Raw genomic sequence first — 25,176 nt, 5'->3', positions numbered from 1 at the left:
CGTCACTGCCAAAGCCCTGTGCTTTCAATGGTGTTTTGACAGCCAAGCCCTGAACAGTGCTTGCAACCAGCACTGCTGTGTCCTGCAGAGGTATCTGGGAGAGGAATGGAGCAGTTTCATGTTTCTTTTCTCATTCTTTCTCCTGCAGAGCCATGGAGGTCCCTGCGGGGCTGGCTAGTGGGAAGGAGCCCGCTGCTGCAGCTCTTCCCAGTGTGTCACAACCAATACCAGTACAGATCACAGTCGTGAGTGCACAGAACCTGGTAAAGTTCTGGAAATATCGCTGCTGATTTAATAAGCAAGGCCAGAGTTATTCTGTGTGCTCAGGGATCCCCTGTGAGAGCAGGTGGGGGGTGATAAGGCTAAAGGAAGGAGTGGTGGGAGTATCAGAAGTTCAGCAATGCCACACTGTGACTTCCTCCTCCCTGCTGAGCAGTTCCCGTAGGGGAGAAAGCTTGTGAGACACATAAATTGGGGAACACACCTCCCTAGTAGTAGGCCAGAGATACTAGGGTGAAATGTACCTCTCTGCCTCCTCTAACTGTATGGAAATATAAGGTTTTAAAGCAGAACACAGCAAAAATGTGATCAGCGAGACAAAAACCTGTGAAAGGACCTCACCTTGGGTGTAAAGCCAGATTTTCATCCCAGCTCCAGCTGTTTAAATCATATTGAAAGCAATAGGGTGGCTCTGGTTTTAAAAAGGCAGTGGATCCAGTTCAAGGCTATGAGCTGGTTCCAATCAAACCACCACTGCTGTGATTTCCATGTGATGCACCCAGCTGTCCTTAAAGTCTTCCAGAGGAGCTGGCATTTGGGAGGGAATGTGGAAGAAAAGCTCAGCTCCTGCAGCAAGCAGAAAAAATGCAAATCCCTACTTCTACTCCAGCAGCAGACAGAAAAAGCAATCTGAAAGCACCTGCTTGAGGCTTTCACATTGTAGTATGGAAGTACTTCTACAATGATGGATTCAGCAAGCAGCAGCTTAGGTGAGGTATGAGGTGAGAGGAGGATAAACAATGCTGGGAAGAAAAGACTTGTGGATTGATTGCATCTGGAATGTTGCTTTGTGGTTCTGATTGCTCCACCGTGAGAAAGGGCTGTACAAAAGGGAGGGGGGGTTACAAAAGGGCAATAATCACAGCAACAATATGAAAAAAATCCGTCTGTAAGAATGTGGAGTCCACTTCCAGCTGTAAGTGTGGAATCTGCTTAATTAGAGGCAATGTAGAGAAGGATGAGAGAGGAGTCTTGGATAATTAATGGTACAGGGAAAGGTTAATTGGATTCTTCTGTTTAGCCATTCATTGGATGTACGCTCAAGGAGACAGTGAGAAGGGCTGAAAATTAAAACCAAGTGAAAGAGATCTCTTTTTGTGTAAGAAGCAGCATGGAACTAATTACCCCAGTGACAGGGAGAGAGGGAGCTGAGGGCAGGTTAGGCATCCCTGTGGCTCAGCACTAAGGAAAAGCTGTGTTTGGGGACAATGGTCCTTGTGTTCAGCCGCTTCTCTGTGGATTGAGAGCTAAACTGTGTTTCTGCTGTAGGAAGCCCTTTGGTACTTGCTGCTCAGCACATCCTCTGCTGTGCAGGTGCCCAACGCTGCCCATGTGGGTCCCCACTGCCACTTGCTGTGCTCTCACTGTCCCTCTCCAGCCCTGTTTAAGCCCCTCTGTTTAGACATTTGAAATTCAAAATAAAATCTGAATCTCTTCATCTCTGATTAAAGCAAGTGGTACAAAGGTGGTGTAACAACAAATTGCAGAGCTCCCAAAGAGCTTGCTGAAGCCCTTCCTTTGATTTCACAGAATCATGGAATCATTTAGGTTGGAAAAGGCTTCTAAGACCATCAAGTCCAACCTTTAACCCAGCACTGCCAAGGACACCACTAAAGCATGTTCCCAAAGTGCCACAAGCACGTGTCTTTTGAACACTTGCAGGGATGGGAACTCCCCCAATTCACTGGAGAATCTGTGCAGTGCCTGACTGCCCTTACAGTGAAGAAATTTTCCCTAATATTCAACCTAAACCTCCCCTAGCACACTTTTATCAATTTCAGGACATTCTGCACCATGTGATATCCACAGGTGTCCCATGAGCTCATCCCTGTAGCTCAGCAGCTGCTTTCTTAGGAGATATCAAAGGTCTCAAGCTTCCTGGAAGTACAAAAATATCAATGAAGTATTTTGGGATTTGTTTCAGATGTGTCTTTCCTGAGGTGAAGCGTGAACCTTTCTATCTCTCCTGCCACAGCTCCTGATAATCTTTGGGGCATCACAGCATGGTGAAACAGGAAATTTCCCTCCTAAAGACAGGGAATGGTGGGGTCTCAGTGTGGCCAAGCTCTGTTCTTCCCCATTCCTGTGGTGGAACAGACCCCCACAAGTGAGCCTTGTCCTGGTCACTGTCCTGAGTTGCTGCCAGAAGAACTCTGATCCTGGGATGCTGCCACAAAGCCAGATGCTCACTGAGCTCTTTTTTTTTGACAGAAAACTCTCAAAAGCAACGTGCTGATTACGTTGGTACGTGTGGAGTACAATGGAGCAGTCCTGGGAGACTCCTCCAAGACTAATGTCCTGCCAGATGGGACAGCAGAATATGACTTCAGCATCAGCTTTGAGTGCAGCCCTGATGGGCCCAACTCCTTGGATGTCCTTGTGCAGAAACCACTGCTCTGTAAGTAGCTGGTGCCAGTTCTCCCACCTTGGAACTGGGTGCTGTTGCTGCAGGAGTCACTGGTTCAGGAATAGCACTTCAGCAGCAGTGGTGGGAGGCTCTCAGCACTTCTTGTCCATCTCTGCCAGCTGGAAGAATCCCCTTTCATGTTGGCTTGTGCTTCTTTGGATTTGCTGTTCTTGTCAGCCTTGGGAGGTGAAGAGGAGCTTGTGCCAGAGCTCACACAGACCTTCCCTGGTGCCTGACCTGCTGGTCCAAGGAATTCTGCCAGCTTCTCTCTTTTTATCTCCCTAGTGACAGTGCTAGAAGTGGTGCCAAAGGAGAAGAAAAAACCAGAGAAAATCACTCCTCTTGGCCAAGCTGTGGTGGACCTTCTACCTCTGCTGCAAGGTAACACATTGAGTTTCACAGCCTCCATGACCACTCCTTGCTCCCTTGCACTTTCTGATCTCTGCTTAAGGATCCCTGACTGCAATTTATCTCCTTTGCATAAATTGTCCTTCATAGCTCTGCAAAATCTGTTTCGGGGGGGAGAGAGTAGCTCAGCATTCAGAAAGAATTAGACCATAATTTTTTGTCCTGTAAGGTGTCCCTGCCCATGGCAGTGGGCTGGAACAAGATGATCTTTAAGGTCCCTTCCAACCCAAATAATTCCATGACTGTGATTCTTTGCAGAGGGTCTCACTTCATGCTGTTCTCATTCCTCTTTCTTCCCAGGAGTGCGTTCACTGAAGGTCTTTGCTCCTTTGTATGCAGTGCCTGCCTCCCCATCAGAGATGCTTCACCCCGAGGCCACGGTATGTGGAATTTGGAACTGTTCCTTCCCTCATTCTCTGCTGCTTTTTAATGGGAGGGAGAACATGACTCAGCTGCCTGGCTCATCGTGGATGTGGTACAGTCCTATATGTTACAGGCTTGGAGGCCTTTCCCGCTCCCTCTGACGTCTGTCCCTACTTTCCTCTGATAGGTGAGGTCGTGCTGGGAAATGTTAATGTGTGCAGCTACCCAATTGCTCTGCAAAAAAATAACAAAGATGGAAAGCACAGTGCTGAAAACACCCAGAAAGGCAACAGCAGGGTCACCTGCCCAGCTTTATTAGCCTTCCTGTCTGCAGATAAAACGTTTGAGTCCATTATTGTACGAACTCTGACTGCCTTTCCTGCAAGGCCCTTATTCATTCAGCAGGTTGCAAAGTACCCAGTGACTAAAACAGGGAATGAAGTATGAGGCTGGGAAAATGTGTCCAATTTTGCTCCTGAGCCTGCCCACAGTGAGCACCGGGAGCAAACTGGAGGGGTGGATATCCCATTAACAGCTCTGTGTTTAAGAAGAGTTCACAGTGAGCAAGGTGGGGGGGCACTCATTAGGGAGGACAGGTAATAAATGCTGACCAGCTGGTTTTCCCTCACACATCATCCATCCAGGGCTGGGACAGGTAATTAAAGGCTGCACACAGAGCATGGAGATAGGACAGAGGCAAAGCTGTGGCTCTCTGAATCACCAGGGGAAAAGCATCATTATCCACCCTTGATGTTCTTTCTCTGTGACTCTTTTCATGAGACCCTGCTCCTTTCTCCACAGCGCATTTTATGAGACCCTTGGGGCCTGTGCCATACTTCAGCCAGGCTGTGATTTAAACAAACAAATACCACAATTGAGCCAAATTGGTCCTGAAATTCCTTTTCTGTGCTCAGCTGTTTTCTTTTACATCGGAGATGAGGCACAAGATAACATTATATGTTCTGGCCTTGGGTTTCTGCTTGCTTCTTCCTAAGAGCAGGCAAGTTGTAATTGTCTGTTTGCTGGCTCGACTTTATCTTTGTCTCACAGAGTGGCCTTGAAGTGACAGTGAGCACCAAAGAGCTCCTGCTCTCTGCCACCCAGTTCTCAAGTGGGAACCTCTTGAGCATCACGCTGGAGGCAGCTTATTCTGTCCCTGAAGCCTTCACCACTGACGCCCAGCAAAACTACGTGGCTTGCTTGCAAATACCAGCAGCTGGTGAGGTGAGAATGGTTCAGGCACAGTGACAGGGCGTTTGGCTGGGTTTGGGTTGTTCTCCCACCCCATGGAACAAGTGTCCAGGCACGTGGGGTGCACAGCTTCTGTGCTTGTGCACCAGCAGCCTTTGTTGGGAGGGCTCAGAGTCTCTGTGGCATGATGTGTTTCTTTAACACAAACAAAGGTCAGTTTGGAAAGATTTGGATTCAAACTGACAGGGTTTTTTCCATGTGGCTCTTTATTTTTATTCCATTCTTTGTAAGAATGTGGTGGAGTGCATTTTCCAAGCCAGGCACCCTGTACTGTTGTTTTGCTTTGTTATCCCAGCTTGGAGCAGCTGGCTCTTGCTCCTGCTCCTATTAGAAATGCAAATCCTTCGTTTCTCACGTCTCTCTAGAAAGAATCACCATTGCTCTTCAAGAATGGCATCCTGAAGGCTGGTGGTGAAAAAGAACCATTGCCCCGGCCCAAAAACTGGCCCCTTGGCCCCATCCTGGCCCCTGGTGCTCTGAACATACCCAACTCCTTCATTGTTGGTGGGCGCTATGAGAATGAGGATGGAGAGCTCACCAAAAGCAAGGTGAGGAAGGACTGGCAAGCTTGGAAGAGAACCAGGAGGGGCTGAGAGACTTAATATGAAGGTGGGTGGTCACTGTGCTCTGTGCAGCAGAGGTAGTTCGTCTGGGACAGCAGACATGCTGACTCACTGCTGGAGACATCCCAAGGGAGAATGTGGCAGATCTGGTCCCAGAAAACAGCCACACTGATCTGCTGGGCTGGGAGCTGTGTTATCTCCTGTGAGCCAGGCACTTAACCTGATGGTGTCTGCAGGAAAAGCTGTCAGCCTCTCTGCAGGGCTGGCCTGGCTATTGGCATTTGGACACCTCAGTCTGACTCACATTCTCTCCCAGGGGCACTCTTGGGGATGATGCAGTTTGTGGAGTTTGCTGTCCTGGCTTTGACTGCACGCTGTTTGTCACAGGACAGGGAATTCAGGATGCAGGCCGAGAGCACGAAGAGAATCGTGTGGGACACGGAAAGGCGCTGTTTCCTGGATGCTGCTGCAGTGGCCATGTAAGGGACCTGAGCCACCCCCCCCCCCCCCCACAACATGCTCAGAATGACCTGAGGCAAGGAGCTGCAACATGCAGGTGCCCTTGGACCACTCAGGGGTTAAACTGTGGCTCTGCCTCACCTCCCATGGCTGCTGTGGCTGTTTCTTGGCCACAGGTGTTCACCTGAGCAAGGGCACAGCTCTTGAAGTGCCTTGAACTGCTGGCAGCAGCTTTATTCTGCTGTGCTGGGAGAAGGTGAATTGGCTGGAGCTGCTGTCTCCAGGCCACAAATGCTCTCTCCTGCTGTCAGCAGCTGGGGCTGGGAGCTGGTCCCTCCATAGTTTGAAGGAAGGGGGCAGCAGTTATGGTGAGTAGACATGGAGTAGAGTGGTGTCCACAGCTCTCCTCTGAGCTGCTAATTAAGTTTTTACTGCATCCCAACTACATTCAAACCTTTCACTCCATGTGGGCATTCTTCATTTGCTTTTTTATTGGATAAGTGTTGCCTTTAGCAGCTCCAGATATGCTCAAGATCAGGATGAGTGTTCCATTTATCTTTGAATCCTGCTATTTTCTGGCTTCAGCTGCATCATGGCTGTGCATTTCACAGCCAAATTACTCCTTGTGTGGAAATACTCACTTCTACCTTATTTAATTTTTGAAATTCTTTTCCCCACACATCCATCCATCTGCCTGCTGGTGTCAGAGTCACCAGCCACATTGAATGCAAGCTCAGGATCCACTTGCTCTGTACAATTCAGGTTTTATAGTAAAGTTAATCACATTCCTTCTTATTTATTTCTGAAATAACTGGGGGAGAGAGAAAATCCAGTGTGTTGCTTTCACAGTTGTTTTAAAGCTGGTAGTGCCATAAATGTACACAGCAGTGGGTGGAGGAGAAAATGTACCCAGCCTGCCCTAAATCACAGTGCTCCCATGGCCTGAAGGTGTTTGCTGAGGGAATGGGGTGAAGCAAACCCAAGAGGAGCTGTTGGAGCACAAAGGAGGGTGGTGGGACTCTCCAGCTGGATTTCTGCATCTCCTCAGTGCATCCTGCATCTGCTTTGTGTCCAGCCTGCAGAAGCGCATTGCCGAGTGCCGCTACTGGCCTGTGGAGATCTGCAGGATGTCCGTGGCCTCAGCTGGCAAAGGGAAAGCCAGCAAAATTGATAAGGTAAAAGTGGGGTCTGGTTTGTGCAGTAGCATTGCATTATCAGGCGTTTTACTCTTGAGGCCTTTGTGATACCAAAATCAGCCTTGAAGCTGCCAAAGTGAGTCAGAGAACAGGAGGCCTTGTGAAAAATCAGCTTGATAGGGCTGTTAAATAGATACAGGGCCATATTTTTTCCTTATAGCTCTCATTGATCGTCTGTGGTAGCTCACTGGAAAGGGGACAGGGAAAGGGTAGCTTTTAAAAATCACAGAAGAGTTTGGGTTGGAAGCCATCTCCTTCCATCTCCTTCCAACCCCCTGCCATGCGCAGGGACGCTTTCCACTAGACCAGGTGGCTCAGAGGCTTGCCCAGTCTGGCCTTGAAAAGAATTAAAAGTAATTCACTGAGCTGATCGTTGGCCAGTGGTGTTTTTGGAACAGCTTGAAGAATTTCATGCATTCTTTCTCAGGCTATAGGTAAGTTATGCTTTTGCATCTAAACCAGGGTGGTTTAGCAGAGAAACAGCCCCTAAGAGAATGGTTCTTCTCCTGGCAGTTGGTTGTATGAGAGCTCCTAATGTATCCCAGGGCAAAGCCATATAAGTTGGTGTAAATCCCTTTCAGCACTCACCAGTGCCAGGATTTTGCAGCTCTGATGATGATCCTTCTAGCCAGGTCTCTTACACTTCCTAAGCCACTTGGTTTCTATCCAGCCTGAGATGCACAACTCTGGTAGGGTCACCTGGATTTCTAACCACACAGCTGATAATCTTCCAGCTGTACCTCAGTAAGACCATCCTGAGGAACAGCAGAAGTGCAGGAATTAGAGAGAAAAGCTGCCCCACAGGGATTGGGATAAAATTAATATTCTGCATATGGAATGACTCCAGTGTATTCATCCAGGTTGTCTCGGCTGCACGCCAGTGACAGAACCACAGGCTCATCAGGTGCATCAGTTTGCTGTATGGCCTCCTCTTAATGAGACTGGTGACCTTGTTCCCTTAAGGAGAATAACAGCCTGTTCAGGATCTCAGTCTTTTGCTCTGTGTTTCCAGGGAGATGAGGACAAGCAGATTGCCTTCCATGGCGTGGCATATGTCAACATGGCACATTTGCTGTGCCCTGGGGTAAAGCAGATCCGAGGGGCCTTCCGTGTCTTTAACTACGAGGACAGCGAGGTGTTTGAGAAGGTGAGAGCAGCAGGCTCTGCTCCAGCTCTGCAGCTGGGTTTGCACTGAGGGGTTGGGAGCAGGGACAGTGGACAGAGGGGTGTTTGGGAGCAGGCAGTGTGGACAGGGGGTGTTTGGGAGAAGGCAGTGGGTGTTTGGGATCAGGCAATGTGGACAGAGGGGTGTTTGGGAGCAGGCAGTGTGGACAGGGGGTGTTTGGGAGAAGGCAGTGGGTATCTGGGAGCAGGCAGTGTGAACAGTGAGTGTTTGGGAGCGGGCAGTGAGTGTTTAGGAGCAGGCTGTAAGTGTTTGGGAGGAGGCAGTGTGGGCAGTGGGTGTTTGGGAGCAGGCAGTGGGTGTTTGGGAGCAGGCAATGTGGGCAGTGAGTGTTTGGGAGAAGGCAGTGTGGGCAGCGAATGTTTGGGAGCATGCAGTGGGTATTTAGGAGCAGGCAATGTGGGCAGTGTGCTAGTTGGAGCTGGATCTGAACCTTGAGTACCCTTCTGGTGATGGAGGAACATAATGATACACACTTTTAGGTGCAGATTTCTCCAAGGCAGGGGATTTTTGGGGGGAGTGAGCAGGTCTGGGGGCTGAGAGAGGCTTTGAATCTCACTCCACTCTCCCCAGTCTGGAACACGGGCAAGGGAACTGTGTTGCTGGGAAGAGCAAACAGTGGCTTTAAAAGGATTGCGTTACCCCCAGCAACCACCAAAAAAGCTGTCACTGGAGCTCTTTCAGCTCTAGCTCACCGAGGTTTATTTGTCTTCATGTTTTTCCCTCTCTGTTACTAGGAGTGACAGTTACATCTCCATTTTCCCACAGTCTGTGCCTCCTGGAACAGACCTGAGCTTGTTTCAGAAGGGCAGATATACAGCCTGGTTTTACCACCCGTGTTCCCTGTAGGGCTGTGATCCAGGTGCAGGGGCCGGGTGAATTCTAGCCCTTCTCCTGCTCCCTGTTCCCACTGGCTGCTGCAGAGCTGGGTTGGGCACGAGTGTGTCTGCTGGGCTCTGCTTCCCTGCCATGAATAATGACCCCTTGGCTGCATGGTGCTGCTTGTCCTGTGCCATTTATCTGTCACAAGTGAAGTCCTTCTCATTCCCCAGATGCTTTGGGTTGCCTCTTGGTCTAAGGAGTTTCCCTACAGCTGCTCCATCCTCTCCCCAGGATCCCCATAACTCTTGCTAGCCCAGTTCTTTTAACCAGGATGTGTGGGAGGGAACAACCTGTCTAGGTGGTCAAACACTGTGTAAACACACAGTCTGACAAACCTGTTCCTTGCAATTCCCAGCCATGTGTCAGCAGAAAATGAGCTGAGAGCCAAGAGCATGTCAGACAGGTGGGGACCCCCAAAATGTGTGGAGCAGGCCTGGTGAGAGTAGCCAGATTGATCTAGCAGCCCTCATTACCAGGCAAGTCCATAGCTGTGAGGCAGGTCTAGGATCCCATCAGGAATTCAGGATCACGGATCTGGGTTCCAGCATGTTCACCATGTACCTCAGACAAGGATCAAGGGCCAGTCCTCAGTGAAAACACAGTTCTTTGAGGAAAGATGGAGAGACCCCCACTGAGTCTCATAGTCTAACCTGAGGCTTCACAGCTCCACAGGATCAGAACTGGCCTGGAGCACCAGCAGCTGAACTCTAGGAGGAGAGAATGAGGTTACAAAACTTGTTAATGCATTTAAGGCCCTGACAGTGTGTTTTGCAAGGCGAGAGGCAAAGGAGTGAGGAAGCCTGCTTTGTCCCTTGATTCTCTCTGTTCCCTCTGTTTTTCAGACCAAAATTCAGCACAGTATTTTCCGGGATCTCAGGTCACAGCTCAGTCTGGTCAAGGAAGGGTTGGGGACCTCTCCTGTTTCCAAAGCTGCTCCCAGTAAGACTCAGAAGGAAGAGAAAGATTCCAGTGAAATGGTAAGGTCTAGGGAGGCTCATGTCACTATGGGTGTTCTGTTCCTGTGTCACAGAAGTTGGGACATGCAGGAACCAGGGATGCATGCTGTGTTGCCTCAGCCAACTGAGAGATACTCATTATCCTAGAATAGTAAAATCTTCTCAACACGATGGGATCTACAAGGATCATGAGTCCAACTCCTGGCCATGCACAGACACCCCAACAATCCCACCCTGTGCCTGACAGTGTTGTTCAAACACTCCTGGAGCTGTGGTAGCCTTGGAGTTGTGACAGTGCCCAAACACTCTCTGGGGGAAGAATCTTTCCCTGACATCCAGCCTAATTCACCCCTGGCACAGTTCCAGCCATTCCCTCAGGCCCTGTCACTGGGAACAGACAGCAGAGATTGGAGCTGCTCCTTGTAAGGAAGCTGCAGCTTTCCCTTATCTGAAATCTTAGAATGTGCTTCCTGAACAAATGTGCCATCTCACACCCTGAACTTGCAAAGATTTGAAATTTATTGAGTCTGAAACAAGAGACATTTTCTTTTTCCTAATAGTTACTCAACCCATCCAAAATCCAGTTGTCAGATGGCACAGGAGAATCTGAAAATGTCACAGAGCTCAGCCTTGAAGGACAGGTAGTTACATCTCTCCAAAGAGAAGGAGAGACTGTAGAGGATCACTGTGCTCATGTCTCAAACCTTTCACGCAATTAAATTCCTCAAGAGTGAGTTGGACAAGGGATGTTTCACATAGATGCTGTCCCAAAGTTCTTCCAGTGACATCCACCTGAAGAGCAGACTGGCACTGGGCTGGAAGGTTTGTGTAAATTGTCAGGCATTTATTTAAATTATCCCTTCATATTTTGGCTTCTTCCTCTGGAATGCACATTCATTCTGCAGGCAGATTGATTATCTGGGCTCTCTCCTTTTCCCTAGCCTGGTTTCTTGAGCTGGATTTTGCTGCTATAACTCATTCTGAGGGCGGGTTATAAAACAAGCTGGATCTCTGCAGTTTGGAGATCTGTGGCTGTGTGCTCAGTATTTCACTGTACCAGCACTGGCTTCAGACAGCACGACACAGGCAGCAATGTTTATCTCCACAGCAGTACAGCGAGGCAGGAACGTTCCTGGTGATGGAGATAAAGCTGGACAGGCCCTTGGTCCCAAAGAGGCTGCGGGAGGAGCTCATCCGGCGGTGCGTAAGGATGGGATGTGGGGCTGACAGCTCCTCTCTGCAGGGTGGAGAGAGGCTGGTACAGCAAACCCCCCTTGGAATACACCATGAAGAGGGCCTGAGACAAAGCCCACAGGAATCAGGGGGAGGATTTGGCCAGACTGCTTTGGACGTGGCATCTGGTGTGTTGGGAAAACACTTGTTCATCCCAGCTGGCATCTCCCTGCCATTCCTCTCAAAACAAGAGACACCAGAGCAGTACAGCAATGTCTGTGTTCCTGTCAGGGTTTTGTTTCCCTCTAATCCCCATGTGCTTGCCTCTTGCATGAGATGTTCAGTGGCTTGGTCAGTCCTGGCCACCAGCATGGACTACCCTGGGTAGTGATGCTGTTGCTTCACCAGAGCATTCTCTCATTTTTAGCTTTCCAGAAGTTTTCTCACAATGTTTTACTCATTCCTCAGCTTTTATGTTAGTTTTCATGTCGGTCTGCTGCAGAGCTGCTCTTTCATCTCTGCTGCTTTGGAACTTCCAGTTCCTGTCCAGTGGCAGCCCTGCTGTGTTATGGGTTAGAAAGGCATAAAACATCTAATTTATGGATTAAAAAATAGAAAATGCAGCAGATTAATAAGGTGTAAGAGGTGCAGGTTTATGTCTCTCTCAAACAGAAATATCATCATTTAAGTTATGTGTGTTGTCCTCGCTGCTCCCTGCTGTCTTAAAGGAACAAACTGAGGAAGGTGAACCCCTCTTAGAACAGACCTTTTCCTGGCCTATTTTATACATTTCTACTCTTCTGCAATGTGTGTGAATTCAGTGTAACTCCTCCTTGTTCACCTGATTGTGTGCACCTGAACGAGGCCTGTGGTACCTTGGCTTGGTGGGATGGATTGTGTTCTGAGGACTGAGGGTGTTCTGGTGTCCAGCAAGCAGGAAACATTGGAAAAAAATTAAATTAATTAAGGCTAGTTTGGCACCAGGGATTTTAATTCCAAAATTATTCCATTTTCAAGGGAGCCCTGAAGGTCACCTAGTCCAAGGTTCATGTTCAAGTAGGGTTTCTCAGAGCACATTACTCTGTGTCCAGATGGCTTTTGGGTATATCCAGGGAAGGAGACTGCACAGGGAATCCTGCCCCAGTGCTCAGCCACCCTCACCTTAATAAAATCTTAATTGAAAATATGCTAATCCTAATGAAAGGTCATTGTAACTCCAGCAGAGGCCCAGGCAGGGCTGTGTGGTGTCTGGGGATCTGAGGCTGGTGTCTGGGGGTCGATGTGTGCCCAAGGGATGAGGTGCCACAGCCAAACCAAGTGACGTTGGAAATGATGGCTCAGGTGGTCTGGGCTGTTTAGTGACCCAATTCTACAGAGCTTTCCTCAGGCTGGTTCCTTCCTCACACCTGTTCTGCAGAGCCAGGAGCTCCAAGATACAGCTCTGCAGCTCCAGGAGAGCAGTTTGGGTTAGCAGTAAATGTTAACCCTGTCATGCCAAAGCCACAATCATCAATTATAGAGACCTGTTCACTCTTGGTCTGAGACTTCAGCTTTCCTCCCAGGTGCCTGTGAGATGTCTCATGGACAGGATGGTGGGGTGGAGCTCTCACACTACACAAGCCAACGTGTCTGGCAGTGGATCTGCTGATCTCTCCTCTGCTTTCACTGACAGGGTCAAGGAGCTGATTCCTCCCCGCCCTGCGCTGCCCCCCCGGACAGAAGGAGCCAGGAAGGTACGTGTGAGATCTTGTGGCCTTGCCATCATTCTGCCACCCTACCCTGCCCTCATCCCTCTACATAACAGCCTTCATTCTCAGCCCACAGCAACATGGGGATGAGGTTTGAACAGGACAAGGGTGCAGGGCCACAAAGGTGGTGAAGGGTCTAGAAGGGAATAGGGCAATATGAGGAGTAGTGAGATCACTTGGAATGTTTATCCTTGAGAAGAGAGACTGAGGGTAGAGCTCATTAGGGTCTGCAGCTTTGTCACAAGGAGCAGCTTCAGTCTCTGCTGTCCATGGCCAGTGACAGAGCCTGAGGGAACAGCTGGAGCTCTGTCAGGGAAGGTTTTAATGGATATTAGGCAAAGAGTGGCTGAGCACTGCCCAGGCTCCCCAGGGAATGGGCACAGCCCTGAGGCTGCAGGAGCTCCAGGAGTGTTTGGACAGTGCTCTCAGGGATGCACAGGGTGGGATTGTTGGGGTGTCTGTGCAGGGACAGGAGTTGGACTCAATACTTGTGGAGCCCTTCCAATTCAACATATTCTGTGAAGTACACAGAAAAGTGTATTCTTCTGTATGTGTTATCTCTACAGCAGTGTGCCTTGGGAACCCATTCATCACTCGTGTTCACATCCCATTCAAAGGGAAGTGGTGAAGAGCTGGAGCAAAGGGAGGGAAGGTAGCCATACAGGGATGTTTGGAAGGAAATGGGGTGCTGGGAAAAGAGGCTACCAGAACCTTACATTTATATTCTGGGCAGTCCCAATAGTTTCTTGTCACAGACCAGCCCTTATGCTTCATCACACTCAGACAAACCTGAACAGAATCAGCCCTGACTTTTCTCAGGTCACTAAGAATTTTTGAGGATCAAGGTTATGGAGATACAGGTTTTGCTGAAGAGGGCTGGCTGTGGGTTTCAAGGCTCCCAGTAAATGAGATATATTTTACTCACAGCCAATTATATTGCTATAGGAGAGATAGCAGTGACTGGAATACTGGGTTGTGATGGAAAATCCTAGCAGGAAGGAGCTCTTTTATGTTTACCTGCAGATACTTTCTCAGCCCTCAGGCATGGACAGTAAAGGATGTGTGACAGGCTAATTGAGACTTGAGTCAGGTGGAGTTAATGGGAGACGTGGGCTGTGGCAAATCAAATACATATCAAGGTTGATTGCATAAGTGGCTTGTGAAATTTATTTATTCCTTTCCTAGGTGGTGGAAGATTATCACAAATGTATCACCAGTGTTGCTGTTGCCATACTGAGGGAATACCATGAGCTTTTTGGGAAGCAGCAGGCTGACCAGGGAGTGATGGACCATGAAACCCTGGAGGACCAAAAGCGTCAGCTCAACTACGAGCTCAATACCTCTGGGAAATATTTTGCTTTTAAAGAACAGCTTAAGGTGAACATTCCTTTGTGTTTTTTGCTTCCCTACTTGTTCTGTCCTGACAGTTTCTCAGTGAGGAATTGCTGCTCCATGGTGGTAACTCAGGATGATGTGGTGCTCCAGAACCCTTTCATGCCACCTGGAGCTGTTGCAGTGGGCACTGAGGGGATAGGATTCCCCTTTAATGGAGCATGCACCAAGCTGCTTTGGTCCCACACCAAGAGAACACTTCCTGTCAATGGGAGCTACTCACATCCATTTGCCCCATGCTGAGGAAGGCAAATCTGGCTTCTCTCACATTCCCAGTCTGCCCCAGCAGGGAAAGGAGGTTCCACTCTCTCAGCTGCTTAACCTCAGCCACACTTTTGCTAGAGACTTCCTCTCTGTCCTGAGGAGATGAGCCATCCACGTGGAGATGAGCCATCCACGTGCTGTTCCTAAAGGATATGTCAGGGAGGTGGGAAAGGAAATCCCCTTTGCTTGCTTTTTTTTTTTTGCTTTTATCAGTGATTTATTTCTCAGAACTAAGTTGGAGCTTCAGACTCTTGTCTCTGTCTGATTACAGAGCTGATGGGGGGCATGGGAGGGAATCTGTCTTTTCCAATGTCCCTTGTCTCCACAGTATTCTGTGGTGAAGATTGTGAGGGAGAAATACCTGAAGACCACGGCATTTGAGACCAAGGAACAGCTCCAGGCATTCCTCAGTGAGCTCTATGTGTACCTCGTGGACCACATGCACATTGCCCTGAACAAGGTAGGGGGGACTCTGGGTGACTTGGGCCATGGCTTCACTGTGGGTCCAGGGCAGGTGAAGATCTTCTGCCTTCAACACAGAAGCAGGCTCATGCTTTCATCTGCTGGAGTTGTCACATGTGGACCATAAGCCACACTCAAGGGAGGGATCCAGTGTGTTTGTATCCCACTGCTCAAAATCCTGATGGTAGGATAGGTGTGAGATACCACTGGTAAAGCTGCTGTAGCTGGCACATGGTGAGGGTGGCTGGGCAGGGCAGGAGCTGGGGTCACCAGTGAGTGGCCCCACTGAAGTTTGTCATCACCTTGATCTAGGGAATGCTGTGAATAATCATAGAATCACAGACAGATTTGGGTTGGAAGGACCTTAAAGCTCATCCCATCCCACCCTCTGCCATGGGCAAGGACACCTTCCACTATCCCAGGCTGCTCCAAGCCCTGTCCAGCCTGGCCTTGGACACTTCCAAGGATCCAGGAAGTTCCTGTGCCAGGGCTTCTCCACCTTTACAGAGAACAATTCCTTTCCAGTATCTAACCCTGTCCTCTGGCAGTGGGAAGCCCTTCCCCCTTGTCCTGTCACCCCATGTCCTTGTAAAAATTGATATTGCCCTGTGCCTGTGTGACAGAGGTATCTGGAAATGATGGGAATGTGTTCCACCACAAAGCAGCTTGCCCTTCCCAGTGCTCAGCCCCAGCCATGCTTGTCTGTACTGTGTGCAGTGCTGGTGTGGGACCTGCTGCCATAATGGGATCACACAAACTACTCTTCCCTTCCCTGGGGCTAACACTGTCTCCTTCCCTACCAGCTCCTGTCTGGGGAAGATGTTTCTCCTGCCCCTCCATCCTGTGCAACCAGGAAGCAGCTCTGGCTCTTTGCTCGTGAAGCTGAAGCCAACAAGGACTTCAAACTGGCTTCTCTCTTCTACAAACAGGTAAGGGAGCCCCAGTTCTTTCCTGCCATCACCTGTGTGGACTGGCACAGCATAGCATCACAGTGGGGCCACTGCTCACAGCTCAGCCAGCCCTGACTGTGGTGGAGGGAGGAAGGAGCTGAGTGTCACCAGGATACTCGGGCTCAATGGGAGGCATTTCCCAGGGAGATGCTGCTCTCTGCAGGATGTGAGACTGTCCCTGGCCAGGTCACCGAGGATTCCAGCCCTGAGGCCAGGGGAAATAGGATGTGCTGGGTCAGTTCTGGGGACACTGGGCCTTAGGAGGCATCAGCTAGAGCTGGAGGACACGTGTTAGGTGGAGAAGGTTTAGAGGAAGTGGACTTCCAGCACAATCCCATTTAGGGGACTCCCTTGCATGTGATAGACAAAGGCTTGATTCCTGCTCAGGTGGGCTGGGGTGGCCAGGGAAGCCATGGTCATTCCAGAATTAAATCCCCAGTCCGTGGCATGTGCTAAGCCTGACTCCAGTGATGATCTCTGTTGTGCAGAGAATAGCTCGGGACCAGCGCAGCATCCAGTCCTGGCTGGACTATGGAGCCTTCTGCCTCCTGTACGAGGACGCCACCAAAGCCCAGGAATGCTTCCAGCAGGCCATTTGTCTGGACCCCCAGCACATCCAAAGGTGCTGAGTGCTCCTGGTGGATGGGTGGGGAGGGTGTGGAGTGTATTCCCCACACCACTGCTGGGGCTGCAAGGTTGACTGCTCTGCTCCTGCCCCAGCTTGCTGCTCTGTGGGATTGCAGCTGTCAAGCTGCAGCACTATGAAGAAGCAGAGATTTTCTTTGAGGATGCCTGCTGCTTGGAGCCATCCAGCATCATAGCCTGGACCCTCTCAGGTACAAAACCAAGCCAGCCTGGTGCTCAAGGTATTCCTGTAGACCCAAGCATTGTTCCTGCCCCCAATCCTCTTCTCTCTGCTTCATGCTGAGGGCTAAGGGAAAGATTTTGCTTCCTTCGGTGTCTGCTGATGCTTCTCTTTCTCTCCCACAGGTTTGTTTTATGAGACACAGAATAATTATATTCAGGCAGAAAGGAATTTCCGTGAGGCTAAGAAGCTTCTGCGAGCACAGCTTGAGGAGGAGGCGAGAATCCTTGAGGCTGCTGAGGGAGAAGGGAAAAAGCCCAGTTCTCCCAGCACAGACCCAGGTAACAGACAAACCCAGGAGGTGCCCTGACACAGCAAGTAGAGGCTTGGAGCTGTGTGGTGAACAGTGGAAGAAGAGTTTTTAAGAGGAGGAGTAAAAAGGGTAGAAGATGTGGACTGAGCTAGAATAGAATTCCATGGAATTCCACTGTGAGTTCCCAACACAGCTCAGAAAGCTCTGCCTCATCAAACCAGCTGCTTGGCAGTGACCCTGAGGCCCAGGCTTCCTTTGGAGCCCCCCCTGAGTCCAGCCTGAGATGAGACTGTCTGTCCTGGGTCCCAAACATTTGGCCAGGCTGCAGGAAATTCTGACTGGCTTTATTTTTAACATTATCACCACTCATGCACAGTGCCGCAGGCAGGCAGGCTCGTGACACATAAGGGTTTTTGTCCCTTCTGATTATGAGGAAAGGTATATTCATAGAATCATGGCGTGACTAAAGCTGGAAAGGACCTCCAAGATTATCAAGTCCAACTGTTAACCCACCACTGCTGTGTTCATCCCTAGCCCATGTCCCCAGCTGTCACATCCACACAGCTTTTGAGCACTTCCAGGGATGGGGACTCCCATCCACAACTGCCCTGGGCAGCCTCGTTCACTGCCTGAGCACCCTTTCTGTGAATAAACTTTTTGCTGTCATTGAACATAGACCTCCCTGGTGCAACTTGAGGCTGTTACCTCTCATCCTGCCTCATTTATACCTGTTTCTGGCTTCACAAGGTAATCTTGTGCTCAAGACCCTAGCCCCAGGTATTGCCACCTGCAAAGAAGCTTCTTCCCAGCTTTGAAAACCTGATAGATCTTTTGTATTTTCTCTCTTTTTCTTTTTTTTTTTTTTTTTGAGTGTGGAATCATGTTCTAAACTGGGAAGTGTATGGCTTTCCACCTAATGGTCAGTGGGGGTTTCATTCCAGAGACGATTCCATATGTCTCAGCTGACAAATCACCAGAGGTCATGGAGGGTATGACATCCAAGGAGGAGGCTACAGTACTGCAGGAAGCCCCAGAAGTTTTGGGAATGGGGATGTGGAGAGCTGGGAGATGGTCCTGTGGTAATAGTGGGGAGTAATGTGGGAGCAATGAGCCATGGCCCTCGTGATGCCAAGGCCTGTTGTCTCTCCTGAGCCAGGAAATCTACAGGTAAATCAGGTTCACCCCACTTTTCAGAGTAACACATCTCAGGATGAACAGCTACCAGGTGAATGCAGCTATCTCCTTCATGTCACTGCAACCTGCGCCTTCCTTTTCTTCCTCCTGAGATGCCAGCTCTCAAAGTGTCCCTAGGGATCCCCTCTCGTTGTGTGGTGTGGGATCTGCCTCCTCCACATCCCCAGTGGTGGTAGAAGTGGCAGTGCTGGGTGCTTCAGGGCCCCCTGGTTGGTTTGGGGAGGCAGGAGCCTCATTGTAGTTGTCTCTGACAAGCATCATTCATAAATTTCCACCTTTTTCCTTTGGGTTTGGACTGGAAAATTAGTGGATGAAGAGCATAATTTCTTTTCAAATTTCCTACAAAATTCAAGCCCTTCAGAAAGAAATGCTGAGTTTATCTCTGCTTCAGCCTCCCCTGCCACCTCCTGGGTTTTGTTCCATGTTGCAGGGATTTTTCTGTCCCCACTGGGATGTCAGGTCCTGCTTTGGCTCCAGAAATAAAAACCCCACTTTGGGACTGACAGAGACATATTTTCTTGCAGCACCATGTCCTGCTCCAGGACCTCAGCCACCTCCCTGCACAATCTTCATGAAGACAGTGGAATTCCTGATGAAAGTCAATGCTATCCAGGTTAGTTTAACAGGGAGTGGAGGAGTGGGAAAGGAGGTTGGATTATTCCCAAAGAGCTCCAGCCAGCCCCTTTCTTGGCCTCAGGGAATGAGCCATGGCTACTCCAGAGGCTGAGCACAAGAGGGAACAAAGCCACCACTGCGCAGAGATGCAAAAGTGTGGCCAGGCAGAGTGGGCACACAGCCCAGCACTGCCTGCTGCAGAGGGAACAGCCAGCTCAGAAATGGTACAGGGTGCTCTTCCTTGTGCATTCAGATATTGTGATGCTTCCAGCATGCCTGAGCTCCTTTGATTCAGACACCTGTATATGTTGGAGTGATTTTTGTATCAACTGTGGAATGTGCCTGTCACACCAAGTCATCTCTGGGACCTCTCTGGTTGCCACATTGTGCTGCCTGCCTAAATTTGACATGGCAGAAAGAGTTGCTTAAAGCAAATCACAAATGGAATCCTTGAATAATTTGGTCTGGAAGAGGACTGGAAGTTCATCTCATTTCAACCCCCTGCTATGGGCAGGGACACCTTCCAGTAGGCTAACATTCCAAAGAGAGGAAAACTATTTCCTTTGTGTTTTCTGTTCGTCGAAGTCAGAGAGGTGGCAGTCAGCTCTCCTGTCCTGTCTTGCTGGGGTGTCCATGGTGTCCCTGCTCTCATAACCACCACTTGTGCTGTTCCTCCTCAGTTTGTTCACAAGGCACTGGCCCACGAGCTGCTGAGCCTACAGGGAGGCCCCACCTGTGCCTATTATCTGGCACTGGCCTGGACCTACATGCTGCAGGAAGACTTCCCCAGATGTGAGGAATGTCTGTGCGAGGCTGTTCAGATTGACCCCATGGTAATTCCTGTGCAGTGCCAGTGTGTGTGAGCCCCTGCTTCATTTCCACTTTGCCACTCCAGTGCTAGTCCAGAGCATTTCAGTGGTATGGCAGGCACACCAGGCTGTGGCTGCAGCATTGCTCTCTTTGTTATCCCATTGTCACAGCCTCTTGTCACTCCCTGCACAGGCAGGCAGCATCTCAGAGCCTGTCTCTGCCTTTCCCTCTGCAGCATCTGCCTTTGTTTTCTCTCTGAATAGGTATATCCTGATCCTCTCTCTCTGGGTGGGGGAGCTGGGTTCTGTTTCATGACAGACAAGGTTGCTATTGAGCTCTCTGGAAGGAAGGTGGCTTTAGGGAGGCAGCTTGAAAGGAAGGCAGGAGGAAGATGACACCTGAGAATGCTGTGTGCAGGCAGGACACTGGGCAGGGAGCTGGAGGGGGATGCCATTGCTGGTGTCCTGCAAGCAGCCCACTGACCTTAACTCTCTCCATAAACCCTGCCCTGATATGACAGAATCATGAAATTGTTTAGGTTGGAAAAGCCCTCTAAGTTCATCAAAACCAACCATTCCCCAGCACCACCATGTTCACAATTAAACAATGTCCCCAAGTGCCACATCACATGGCTTTTAAATCCCTCCAAGGATGGTGACTCCACCACTGCCCTGGGCAGCTGTGCCAGTGCCTGATCACCCTTCCCATGAAGAAATTTTCCCAATATCCAATCTGAGCGTGTCTTGGCATAACTTGAGGCTGTTTCCTCTCATCCTGTTCCTGTTCCCTGGGAGCAGAGCCTGATCACCTTCGCTGCCCCCCTCCTGCCAGGGAGTTGTACAGAGCCAGAAGGTTCCCCCTGAGCCTCCTTTTCTCCAGGCTGAGCCCCTTTCCCAGCACCCTTCTGGTGCTCCAGCCCCTTCCCCAGCTCTGTTTCCTTCCCTGGACCTGCTCCAGCCCCTTAATGTCCCCCCACAATTAAGGGGCCCACAACTGGACACAGCACTTCAGCTTGGCCTCGCCAGTGCCCAGCACAGGGCCACAAGCACTGCCCTGCTCCTGCCGGCCACCACAGGCCAGGGGCCATTGGCCTTCTGGCCCACCTGGGTACACCTGGGTCAGGTTCAGCCACAGTCCACCAGCATCCCCAGGTCCTTCCTTTCCCACCAGGCAGCTTCTAGTCACACTATCCCCAGCCTGGAGCACTGCACAGGGAGTTGTGATAATACAGTTAACCACTGCTCAGCTCCTCCTTTCTGCTGCTTGTGGTGTCCCAGCCCCCTCTCAGGTGTTTCTCCCATCCATGTCTCACTCCTGGTTTTTGGTGCACAGAACCCAAATGCCTGGGCTCAGAAAGGGCACCTGTGCTACCTGCAGAAGGACTTTGACAATGCAAAGGATTGCTATGAGCGAGTCATCAGCTTTGTGGAGGATGCTGTGGATATGCACTTTGTCTACCTGCGCCTGGGCTCCATCTACCTGGAAGAAAAAGAGGTGAGGGGCCAGCAGGGCTGTGGAGGGGAAGTTACCACAAAACAAATCACTCCTGCAGCAGCAGTGGGGACAGTGGGTGTCTGAACCCCATGGAAACAGGGTGTTTGGCAAACCCCTGTGTGTGGAGTGATGTGGTGATGCAAAGGGATGTGTCTGTCTCTCTCCTGGCAGTATGGCCGGGCCAAGCAGATCTACCTGCTCGCCTGTGACAACTCTGCCTCCTGTCTCACCTGGCTGGGCGTGGGCATCGCTTGCTACAGGGTGAGTGTAGCTGCCTTTGTGTCCTCTGGGCTTCAGTTGGTGGCATAGGACACATCTAAACACCCCTTGTTTAGAGCAACTCTCAGCTGCCTGTGAGCCAGTGCCCCCAAACGCCATTGTGTCCTGTGACAGCCCCAGTGTGGCACCCTGATGGTGTCACCTTCAGCCCCTGCTCTGGGAACAGCCATCCTTTCCCCTCATCCCAGCTCCTGCCAGCACCTCCTTCCCCAGGGTGTCATGGCAAACAATCTGGGCTCTGTTCCAAGTTCCTGCCTTCACATGACCTGCGTGTCACCACCAAAGCACTGAGTGGGATGTCAGCAGGGAGGAATCTTGGTGCTTCCCCTGTCCAAGGGAATCCAGCACTTCTGAACGGGTGCCAAGGACACCCAGCCACCAGCAGCGCAGTATCTCCCCAAGGGACACCTTGCCAAGTTCCTCCAAGGGAGGTTGGCTGAGGAAGCAATCGGGGAAGGAATCTGAACTTCCGTTTCCCCCTTGGCCAAATGTTTACCTCCTGGGAGACTGTGGAATTAGGTCAGGGAGGTGAGTGGTGGCCTGGGCACCAGCTACCCCTGCCTGCTCAGAGCTGCTGTACAGCAGGAAGAGAGAGCAGGAACACAGCCATGTTTCCTCAAGGAGCTAGATCACTCAGTTCCTGGAGCTGAAGGGGTTTGTACTGCTTTCCTTACAGCTGCAGGCTAATTTAGAATTAGTGTGTGATCCCACGGGGGTCAGCAGTGGGAAGCTCCTGTTCCATCATGGAAATCTCGATGCTCTGGCACTGAGGATAACTCTTTGTCTGTTCCCTAAACCCTTTCCTCGGCATTTCTGTCAGGGAAGCCCTCTTAGGAGCTTCTGTGGCACTGATTTCTTCTACTGTTAGAACAATGCTTGTTCAGTTGGGAAGCCCTTTCTGCCTGCTCTTTGTCATTTGTCAATGCCTTTCCTTCTCTCCCTCAAGCTGGAAGAGATGCTGGAAGCAGAAGATGCTCTCTCTGAAGCCAATGCCCTAAATAACACCAATGCTGAAGTGTGGGGATATCTTGCCCTCATCTGCCTGCAGGTGAGTGCCCAGCCCCTGCCAGCCTGATGGAGTAGGAATTTATGGGGTGAGAGGTTGACATGTGCTCATGAAGAGCTGGTGTGATAAAAAGTTTGATAAGAAGAGCTCCGTGATAAAGTTTGGGGGCTGTGCTCGGGAGAGCTGGAGGAAAGCATGTGCTAGGATGGCAAAAGCAGCACCCTGAGACACTGACTACCCCAGGGCATGTCTTCCCTACTGAGCTTCTTACAAAGGTCTTTTCGCAGAGATCCCATGTCCTTCCACTGCTGAGGCACCCTAAATCCTGGGGTCTGTATTGGGTCCCTTCATGACAAGACAGACACTGAGGGGCTGGAGCGTGTCCAGAGAAGGGAACAGAGCTGGGGAAGGGGCTGGAGCACCAGGAGCAGCTGATGGAGCTGGGAAAGTGGCTCAGCTTGGAGAAAAGGAGCCTCAGGGGGAACCTTCTGGTTGTGTACAACTCCCTGACAGGAGGGGGAATGTTGGGCTCTGCTCCCAGGGAACAGGGACAGGATACAGCCTCAGGTTATGCCAAGACAGGTTTAGGTTGGATACTGGGAAAATTTCTTCATGGGAAGGGTGATCAGGCACTGGCACAGCTGCCCGGGGCAGTGGTGGGGTCCCCATCCCTGGGGGCATTTAAAAGCCGTGTGGATGTGGCACCTGGGGACGTTTTAGTGGTGGCCTTGGCACTGCTGAAGGAATGGGGGGATTCGATGGTCTCAGGAGTCTTTTCCTGCCTAACCCACCGCACGATTTGCTCCCTGGTGCTGTGCTGCAGGGCGGGCGGCAGCTGGAGGCAGAGCAGTGCTACAAATACACCATTAAGGTTCGTGTCCGTGGTTGCGGGGCGGGCGGGGCTGGAGGCAGCACGAACCGCTCACCCCGCTCCCTCCCAAGCTGGGCGTGCGGCGGTGCCGCGGGATGATCTCTGTCCCGCCGGTGCCGCAGCCGAGCCGCCGAGCAGCCCCCTACGTCCTGGGCAGTGCCGCGCAGCCCGGCCCTAAGCCCGCTCCCCTTTCCCGCAGCTCGGCCTGCAGAACGAAGCGCTGCTGCGGGAGATCCGCGCCGCCCAGCACCGCTTCGGTTTCGGCGACCCTTCGCTCTGAGCCCCCAGGCACATAAAGTCACCTCGCCCCGAGCGCTCGTGCCCGGCTCTGTCGCGATCCTGTCGTGACCGGGGGGGGGGGATGGGGGCGTGGTCAGAGGGCGGTCTCGGGGGCGGTGCATAATCACGTGACAGTGCATAGCGCACCGCTGATTGGCTGCGGCCGCGCGGGACGGTTGAGCCGGCGGCGCGCGCTATGGCGGCCGGTGGGTGGTGCGCGGGAGGACCGTGGGGACAGCGGGGATCGGAGGGGGGACACGGGGTAATGGGGGTGTGAGCGGGGATGGGAGGACGTGACTGACCATGGGGGGACACGGGGTAATGGGGGTGTGAGCGGGGATGGGAGGACGTGACTGACCATGGGGGGACACGGGGTAATGGGGGTGTGAGCGGGGATGGGGGGACGTGACTGACCATGGGGGGACACGGGGTAATGGGGGTGTGAGCGGGGATGGGAGGACGTGACTGACCATGGGGGGACACGGGGTAATGGGGGTGTGAGCGGGGATGGGAGGACGTGACTGACCATGGGGGGACACGGGGTAATGGGGGTGTGAGCGGGGATGGGAGGACGTGACTGACCATGGGGGGACACGGGGTAATGGGGGTGTGAGCGGGGATGGGGGGAAGTGACTGACCATGGGGGGGACACGGGGTAATGGGGGTGTGAGCGGGGATGGGGGGACGTGACTGACCATGGGGGGACACGGGGTAATGGGGGTGTGAGCGGGGATGGGGGGACGTGACTGACCATGGGGGGGACACGGGGTAATGGGGGTGTGAGCGGGGATGGGGGGACGTGACTGACCATGGGGGGACACGGGGTAATGGGGGTGTGAGCGGGGATGGGGGGACGTGACTGACCATGGGGGGACACGGGGTAATGGGGGTGTGAGCGGGGATGGGGGGACGTGACTGACCATGGGGGGACACGGGGTGATGCGGATGTGAGCGGGGATGGGGGGGGGACACAGGGCGTCAGTGGGGATGGGGGAACCGGAGCATCAGCGGCTGTGAGAGCTCGGAGCACACGGGCAACGGGGGCATCACTGGGGAGGGCTCCGGGCATGGGGGACCTCTGCAGCACGCAGTTACCGGGGGCTGAGGGGTTTGTGGGTTTGCGGCGTGATGGTAACAGGGATGTCAGCTGTGCTTGGGGTTGGTTGGAGTTGGGGCTCAGAGCATGGCAGTAACAGGGTCATCAGTGGGACTCGGGGCACTGTCACCAGGCACGGGGGATTCAGAGTATGTGGGTGCTGGGGGTGTTACAGTCACAGGCGCATCACTGGATCTGGGGGGCTGTGTGCACTGAGATACAAGGGTGTCACTGGACATGGGGGCTCTGCACATGGAGTTAACGGGGTGCCACCAGGACTGGGGAGGCTTGGAACATGGAGATACTGGGCTGTCACCAGGGTGGGAGGATCCTGAACATGGGCCTACCAGGTCTGTCACCATGTTCGGGACACAGAGACAGCACTGGAGCTGCAGGGTCAGGGTGTGGAGGTGGTGGGGATAGCACCGGGACTGGAGGACCTCGGGGCTTGGAGGTTCCAGGGGCATTCATGGGGCTG

The 25,176-nt window shown here is 51.7% G+C and overlaps 1 protein-coding gene across 1 annotated transcript; it reads left to right on the top strand.

The window, feature by feature from the left end:
• The first annotated feature begins 152 nt into the window (after positions 1-152).
• Positions 153-23,603, top strand: CFAP70 (cilia and flagella associated protein 70). The gene is made up of 27 exons (XM_062503879.1): positions 153-263; positions 2,491-2,677; positions 2,972-3,067; positions 3,395-3,474; positions 4,508-4,681; positions 5,074-5,256; positions 5,659-5,750; positions 6,779-6,905; positions 7,939-8,073; positions 9,834-9,968; positions 10,508-10,588; positions 11,059-11,147; positions 12,793-12,853; positions 14,054-14,245; positions 14,853-14,984; positions 15,790-15,915; positions 16,425-16,558; positions 16,657-16,772; positions 16,927-17,082; positions 17,996-18,090; positions 18,757-18,861; positions 19,544-19,696; positions 21,006-21,167; positions 21,339-21,428; positions 22,393-22,494; positions 23,276-23,323; positions 23,523-23,603. The coding sequence occupies exons 1-27, from the start codon at positions 153-155 to the stop codon at positions 23,601-23,603; spliced, it is 3,243 nt and encodes a 1,080-aa protein (XP_062359863.1).
• The last annotated feature ends 1,573 nt before the right edge of the window (positions 23,604-25,176 follow it).

Source organism: Cinclus cinclus, chromosome 16, assembly GCF_963662255.1.
Source record: "Cinclus cinclus chromosome 16, bCinCin1.1, whole genome shotgun sequence".
Classification (NCBI taxonomy): Eukaryota; Metazoa; Chordata; class Aves; order Passeriformes; family Cinclidae; genus Cinclus; species Cinclus cinclus.
Note: the sequence above shows the minus strand (reverse complement) of the source record. Positions and strands in the feature narration are given on the sequence as shown.

What these genes read in the sequence shown, in the direction of transcription:
- CFAP70 (XM_062503879.1), top strand. Translation starts at nt 153, where the DNA reads ATGGAGGTCCCTGCGGGGCTGGCTAGTGGGAAGGAGCCCGCTGCTGCA. An exon ending in TGTGCAGAAACCACTGCTCT is followed by an intron (nt 2,678 to 2,971) that starts GTAAGTAGCTGG and finishes TTATCTCCCTAG; the next exon opens with TGACAGTGCTAGAAGTGGTG. An exon ending in AAATACCAGCAGCTGGTGAG is followed by an intron (nt 4,682 to 5,073) that starts GTGAGAATGGTT and finishes ACGTCTCTCTAG; the next exon opens with AAAGAATCACCATTGCTCTT.